The following is a 7,556-nucleotide window of genomic DNA, read 5'->3' as shown; positions in this document are numbered from 1 at the left end:
AATAAAATAAAATATAGAAACAATAAAAAGTCACTAAAGTTATTTACATTAGTGGTGGTCGTACAACATAAGATGACATGCATCCATGTCAATAATTTCGGATCAAAATTGACAAAAGAGACTAAATTAACAAATTTTCAAAAGATTTAAAACCAAATTGACACAAGTACAATAATCTTAGGACTTTATGGCAATTTTCTTTCCTGATTGGGTTTCTTCTTCACGGGCTTGTACGACAAGATAATAGGCTCTAAATTGGTGGACGAGCCCAACAATTCTTGAATAGCTCGAAATTTCTGAACGACTAAGAAAGAAAAGAAACATATCCACTAATTCTACCAATGTCTACACGTTTTCGAGGAACCATTCCGAATGAGAACTAAGAAAGCATTAAGCGAGAGAGAGCTGAGGCAAATCAACTTCCACAGATGAGTTTGATTTTGACAACATTGCATTCTATTGCAAATCGCAGTCGGCCAAACAGAGCATGATGCAGGAGAGCCAAAACAGCAAAAATTGCTTTACAAAATCAAGATCTGCCTGCTAAATTCAAGCCAAGGCAACTCAAGGCTTCTGAAACCTAAACCCTGCGGTTCCCAGTTCTCATGGTAGACTGACATATCTACACTCTTTCATTAACATTTGGATAATAGGAAAGAACGGAGTTGGGGGAGAGCCGTGGCGAAGTGCAAAAAGTGAAAGGAAGGGAAAAAACTACAAACTGCACTGGAAAGTTGCACATCTCTGAGTCTTCAAATTATGTAGATCCTCAACAAATTAGTGCTCTGGAAATTACAAGAAATACACCAATTGACGATTGGCAAGGACCACATTAAAGGGGCCAAGGAAGACGACTTAGCTCCTGCGTCATCACAACTAGGTCAGAATGACGCAGAGCAATGAAAAGCTTTAGCCCATGCCTTGAAAGAGAGGCCAAAAGAGACGATTAGTAAAGTTGAGATTGAACTTATCACAGTCGAGAAGTACCTGTATAGTAAACTCACTTGTTCCCCAAAAAACAAATCTAGCCAAGATGAGATCCAATCCTATTTTAAATTCGTGTTGCAGGTATCAACCATTGTTTAGCACAAATGAACACTTAAAGAGGACAAAATGGTCAACCCTCCAACAACCGCCTAGAAAGCTTAGAGACGGAGGTGCCTTCATGAATCTGCCGCAGCTGCCAGGGGCTGAAGAGCTTTGAGAGGATTCATGATCACACCATCAATAAGTCCATACTCTTTGGCTTCCTTGGCACTCATGAAGAAATCACGATCTGTGTCCTCATTGATCTTCTCAAGACTTTGACCCGTGTGATAAGAGAGATAGCCATTAAGGTTTGCCTTATGATGCAGCATTTCATTTGCCTGGTAGTTAATTCAAATTCCCACCCATAATCAGAAACGTAGCAGAAAGTTTCACTGACTGAAGATTCAATACTAGGAAGACCTTCATTCTATAGAAACAAGATCCAGCCATTTCCCAAGGGAGATGAGCACTTCATTCAAGTTGAGAGATTCATCCAGACTACAGATGTAGCATGTGAATGAAGTGGAGCAGGGATTTCATTGCGACAATTACTAGTGTGAGTGCTTGTGCACGCGTGCATGCCCACACCCACAAGTTTGTTTTTGCTTGTCATACATGTGCATCCACGCCCTGTGCACATGGGTGCTGATAGGTGTACGCATGAAAACTCATGGCTATACATATTGATGCAAGTGATGTTCACGTAGGAAGAGCGTAGACAAACCTGGATATCTATGTCAGTTTGTCCACCTTGTGCTCCACCAAGAGGTTGATGTATCATTATTCTTGAGTTTGGCAAGCTATATCGTTTCCCTAAAGCCACGAGTCAGAAACATACTGTCAGGATCTAAAGCGTAAAACACATAGAGCTTCACACAGTGAGGATATAGTTCATGACAATGAGCTACCTTTGGTCCCGGCACTTAGCAAGAAAGCCCCCATACTGCAAAGAAGAACACGGATCAATCAACAAACAGATACTGAGACCGGCTAAAAGAGTTTGAGTAATTTTTTGAATAAACAGAACAAAAACAATGGGAATGACAACAAAACAACAGATTTCAAGATTTGTGTATTAATTCCACCTGCATGCTACAATCTATACGAGTCACTTCAAAAGTTTTGACCTCCTCATTGTAGCCTTTGTAGATTATATTTCCGACAACCTCAAATAGGTTTCCTTCATCTCATTCCCTATCATACCCCCACACTTGTTTGCAACACATGCAAGTTAATTCTTGTACTCCCGCTTTTTCTTACCAGTTTGGATTTAAGATGGGTCTTCAAAATTCCTCATAGATAATGCATGGAGAAATCATGAGCCAGATATACAGGCACACTCTTTATCATTTAATAGCTTATACTTTAGGGTTGAAAATCCTTCCAACAACTTGCCTCCACTCTTACACAGGTAGTATAAAATATTAACACTGTAGCTGGTAGCATCTTTAAACCCTTCAAATTGAAAACTCAAATCACTAAAATCATCCACATTCTATGAAGGTAGAACAATTGCCTAGTTCGTTCAAAAACCTCTAGGCTACCATTGTATTACCCTACAATGACTGGAAGCTTTTATAAAAGACCAACAAATTGCATTCCTTCTTGTGGCATATCAAGCAAGAAAGAACCATGTCAAAGAATATGATACCTAGCTGCAAGTCCAACACACACAGTGGAGACATCGGGACGAATATGCCTCATCGTGTCAAATATAGCCATACCTAAGGGACAAAAGGTAAACAAGTCAAACCAAGAACCATCCTCCGAAGACCAAACTATAAAACAATGAACCACCAGAAGAAAGCTCCCATAATAAGGACATACCAGCTGTAACAGATCCTCCAGGAGAATTCACGTACATCACAATATCCTATTCAATTATAGAGCAAATGTGTAAGAGCTCATAATACAATTGCTTTTGACCTATAAAATGCCAATACATGCATTTCCAATCAAACTGCCCAGAGCGTCTGAGAAAGTATATGAGCATGTGTCATGGTCGTGCTCATTGTCAATTCTACAAGATGTTTTTTCCGGATATAAGAAGAGACTAGAAGGACCTTGTTTGGATCAACAGCATCTAGGTAAAGAAGCTGAGCGACGATAATGTTGGCCATGTCATCGTCAACAGCACCACCACAGCGTATTATTCTCTGTCAATCCACCAGATACCATCATGATATTCTAAAAGGCCAGCTAAAGTTATGTGACAACTGTCGAGTCATAGGTGAAAACCAATTTTAGAGCAAAGAAACTCACATATTGGAAAAGCTGGCTGATTACGCTCTGAAAACGCTCTTGTACCATTGGCGGAGGCCCTTGACCTTGTGCATAAGTAGGGAAGTATGGTGAAGACGGAATTTGCAAATCATCCCTAGAAAAACGAAGCAATAAACATGAAGCACCAAATACCCTGAATTTATCAAAAGTTGCAAAAATTTCAAACTGACAACTACCTTATGGACCAGATGCCCTGCAGAGAACTCCCCTCGGAAGCCCAGAACTCACCCGAATAAGCGGCCTTTGCCGGCTGAAGATTCTTTCTGCTGCAAACAAGCTTGTTAAATTTCCTGCAGATATTACAGTCAATGCTTCTTCATCAGTAATAGAAAAGAACTATCATCATACCCCATTGCATTGAATCATATTATGAGCAGACTTCTAACAGTCTTCCAGACCACACTTCATTATGCTAGGACAAAGAGAACAGAACCCTAGCAATGAAAATATTAGCAGAGCGACAGAAATTTCCACTTCCAAACAAGACCTTTGAAATTCCTATTTCCCAAAGCATTCTTACACTCACATTTCAACCAAACGTTTCGGGTCAGCTTTCTGCAATCATGTATTACAAATGGACTCTCGATTGTATCAGAATCACGCGTAAACACTACAACTCGAGTTTCCATCACTTTTTTTCTGAGGTAACTACAACACAAATAAGCTCTAAAAGCGACACTTTTGAGCGGTAAAATCGGGCACCAAATCCAAGGTCACCTACTACTGAAGCTAACCGCAAACTCGATTCCGGTTCAATTCATGCTTCGGCAAACTCTCTGGCCCGACGAACTATGACGATTAGGCAAACCCAAAAAACCCCTCAAGACCCTCAAAACCCTTCAACTTCGGGCGTTGCCTCGGCAAACCAAAGCGGAGTACCTGGAACGAAGCGGCTCCGAGGCGAGGGCGAGCTTCTGAGAGTCGAGCGAGGAGCTAGGGTTCGGGGAGGGAGCGAGAGAACTGAATCTGAGAGGCGAGGAGGCCGTCGACACACACGCGTGCGCCATCTCCTCCTATCGCTTCGGTCTCGGCCCTTCGATTGAGCTATGCGCAGGAGCGAGCGGAGGAAGCTACGATTAGCCGAGTGGGGGAAGTGGAGTTATCCGAAGTGGGGTTGTCGAGGAGGAAGAAAGGAGGAGACGGCGGTTTTTTGTGGCGGTGATAAGAAGATTGCTGGAACAAGAAACCGCTCCTACAACTACACTAACTTGATGGCAACTCGTAGCTTCTTCCCGTCCGAGCTCGACTCGCCGAGATCATTCCTGCCGTTCCCAATTGAATCGTGACCGTTAAACGGAGGTGACCGATTTTTTTTTTTACTTTTTTGTGGGGGGAGGGTTTCGGAGAGGTGATCGATTTCAGGAAGGATCATTTGGACATTAGAACTAAACCCGTTGAACAGATAGATCGGATAAAAAGTTGACTCAACTTGAATTTACTATGTAATCCATTTTGATTTATTTTCATGCTATATAAATTTAATGTATCATATATGACCCGACCAAGTTTGCAAATATAATTTCATATTTAATCAAATCTAGAAAAACTCATTTCTTTGAACCGAGTGAGAGAGCGAAGTGAGTGAGTAAGAGATCGAGTGAGGGCGAGAGATAGTGAAGAGAGAGCTATAGAGATGGATTGACATATACATTATTTTGGGCTTTATAATTCTAAACATATTTTTAACCCATCTACTTAATATAATTAACTCATATGCTCAACCCATCAATTATGGAGATAAAAATGGGTTTATAACCTCGATAGATTTCATCAAAACCTAAAAGCAGAGTCTGATTTGTTTAGTAAAAATTTACATAGTTGATAGTATAATAGTTTTTTTTAACATATGACTGATAATTTTATGGTGCGTTTGTTTGAGTAAAAGTGTTTTTCGAGAAATGATTTTCCAGATTTTTCATCCATTTTGTTCGCGAAAAATGACTTGTTTAACGAAAAACACTTTCCGGTTAATGAAAAATTCATACACAAAATTATGAAAGTAAATTCCTAAATCTAAATTGGTGAAAAAATTACTCCTCTCAAATTTTTTTAATTACTCCTCTCAAATTTTTTTAATTGTATGTATTTTATTTTTTTACTTTCCTTTCCTTTTCTTTTCCTTTTCTTTTCTTTTTCTTTTACGCATCCGTTGCTCGACCGGTGAGCTCAAGGCTCGCCCCGTGGCCGCCGCCGGTTGGTTGCGATGGAACGTTTCGCGATGGAGGAAGAAGAAAGAAAAAAAACAAAAAAAATATGATACAATTTTTTTTTTCACTTAAGATAAAGTCATGACATTGAAATCATTTTCTGAATGAGAACCAAATATCGAAAAACGTTTTCCGTCACATCTCATTAAACAAAGGAAAACAAATCATTTTTTTTAAAAGTAATTTCTAGAAAATCATTTTCTTTTTCATGAAAATTTCTGTGAAACTGGGGCACTGTTAATAGTTAAGTGATCAAGCAGGAGATGGTGTGTTTTATTCTCCCCAATTGCATGTCGTTATATGTTTTTGTAAACAAGGCATATGAGACCGGTTCGACCCTAGAACCTATAGTTTATTCAGACTTGGCACGTACTAGCTAGTTGGCTTGCCTATAGATTTTCTGGCCGGAGATATTAGCATTAGGTTGCCTTTCTTGCACAAATTATCTTATTACAATGTCTGATGAAAAAATCGAACGGGAGCAACAAATTCAACATCAAGTGAGGTCGACATTTTTTTTTTAATCAAAACGAAAGATTTTATTTATTAATCTGGATAATACTCAAGAGATACATAGAATGCTTTCAAGCCTAATAACTCCAAAATAATGCATAAAAGAAAATAAATATCAGAAAGCAAATGACAAAACATATTCTCCAGCTAAAACCATACTCTTATACTTCAAAAATAGATCTGTTGCTATAAAAGTTCAGCGGTCATCGGCCGATCACTAGATTCAATGATGAGGACACATCGAGAACTCTTGCACCAATTTGCAACAACTTGCGGTGTGCGTCTAGATTCGATGTCCCCATCACCATTACCGAATAATAGCACCAATATCGGTGTGTTGAAGAAGAGCGGTCTAATCTCGGAGATTTTATGGGGTCACGTTACGAACATCCTCATTGGTAGCTGTCGATTAACACGGATGGCCGAACCGGTCTTCACGTTCACCCAAGATCAGCTGCACAAAATTTTTCACAAACTACCAGAACAGGGTGGGGGGCGAGAAAAAGGAACACAATCCAAGCGAAGAAGAAAGTTTTGAACACTCACGGAAGATCCCTATACTTCGAAATCAAACAGAAATTTTGAAGACGAGAGACAAAGAGGTAGATATTAAAGATGGGGGGAGGGGGGAAAGGGATTGAGAGAGGGGGCTCTCCTTTCGTAGCTAATATTTTGGGCATCTTTATCAGCACTTCTTTCTTAATTAACGGTCAACGCAAAAGGGATTCATTGACTTAAAAAGCTCACGTTACAATATTGAAATAAAGACTACAGAATGTAACAGACAATCTCTTTTATTCCCATGTTTGGTATTTTCTTGAGTTCATGTTTGAGGAGTTCTTTTTCTTTTTTTTTTTGGTTTTATCAATTGTTTGAGGAGTTCCTTTTAAGTCTATCGTAAAGCGAGTGCTGCAGTTTGTGGCCGAGGCCGCCGAGCATCGTCCCGACCTTGCTCTCGTCGCGTGGCGCGACGGCCTTCTGGGTGGCTATCTCGAGGGCCAAACTGTAGAGCTCCATGCAGGCGGCAAGAGCGGCCTATGCTGAAGGTTCAGCTGCACTCTCGGTGATCTTCACGGTAGCGCTCTCCATCTTCACGTGCAAGCCTGGATCGCCGCGCCGACCTTCGGGAGCCCGTTGGTCGTCTCCTTTGCAAGAACATTCATATCATAACAGTTACTCGGAATGAACCAGACCCGCCGAAGACACCAGTCAAATCTTCTCTGAATATCTGCAACGAGGGTTTTGTCTGAAAGTGTTTACCATCTCAGTCCATGTAGTATTGCATCATCATCCTCGTAGATTTCGAAGATGAAGTTGGTCTAGCGGTCCTAAGATTGTAGCTATGTAATGGCGTTTTCCTTTCATGAATTGTGGCTGAATGTTAGGTCAATCACGAGTTTAAGACGAGGAACAGCAAATTCTCGTGCAGAGAGCAGGTAAATGAAATTTTTAGAATTCAATTCCTTGTTTAGAGTCGGTTTCCAAAGGGGAAAATTCAAATTCAATCTGTGTGCATGTCAACAC

At 40.3% G+C, this 7,556-nt stretch overlaps 1 protein-coding gene across 2 annotated transcripts; it reads right to left on the bottom strand.

Annotated features, from left to right (window-relative positions):
* Positions 1-488: 488 nt before the first annotated feature.
* Positions 489-4,567, bottom strand: LOC115754565 (ATP-dependent Clp protease proteolytic subunit 5, chloroplastic). Of its 2 annotated transcripts, XR_004017004.2 has the most exons (11): positions 4,192-4,567; positions 3,489-3,602; positions 3,292-3,406; positions 3,093-3,185; positions 2,857-2,902; positions 2,681-2,753; positions 1,938-1,972; positions 1,754-1,842; positions 1,135-1,367; positions 988-1,048; positions 489-862 (listed from the first exon to the last, which is right to left on the bottom strand). XR_004017004.2 is itself a non-coding variant. In XM_030693619.2 (10 exons), the coding sequence occupies exons 1-9, from the start codon at positions 4,317-4,319 to the stop codon at positions 1,164-1,166; spliced, it is 897 nt and encodes a 298-aa protein (XP_030549479.1). In that variant the 5' UTR covers positions 4,320-4,567; the 3' UTR covers positions 702-1,048; positions 1,135-1,163. The 2 variants fall into 2 exon arrangements, 1 of the variants encoding a protein (XP_030549479.1); XM_030693619.2 differs by having other exon boundaries at positions 702-1,048.
* Between the last annotated feature and the right edge of the window lie 2,989 nt (positions 4,568-7,556).

This window comes from Rhodamnia argentea, chromosome 1, assembly GCF_020921035.1.
Source record: "Rhodamnia argentea isolate NSW1041297 chromosome 1, ASM2092103v1, whole genome shotgun sequence".
Lineage (NCBI taxonomy): Eukaryota > Viridiplantae > Streptophyta > Magnoliopsida > Myrtales > Myrtaceae > Rhodamnia > Rhodamnia argentea.
This window is presented reverse-complemented; position numbering and strand designations above follow the sequence as displayed.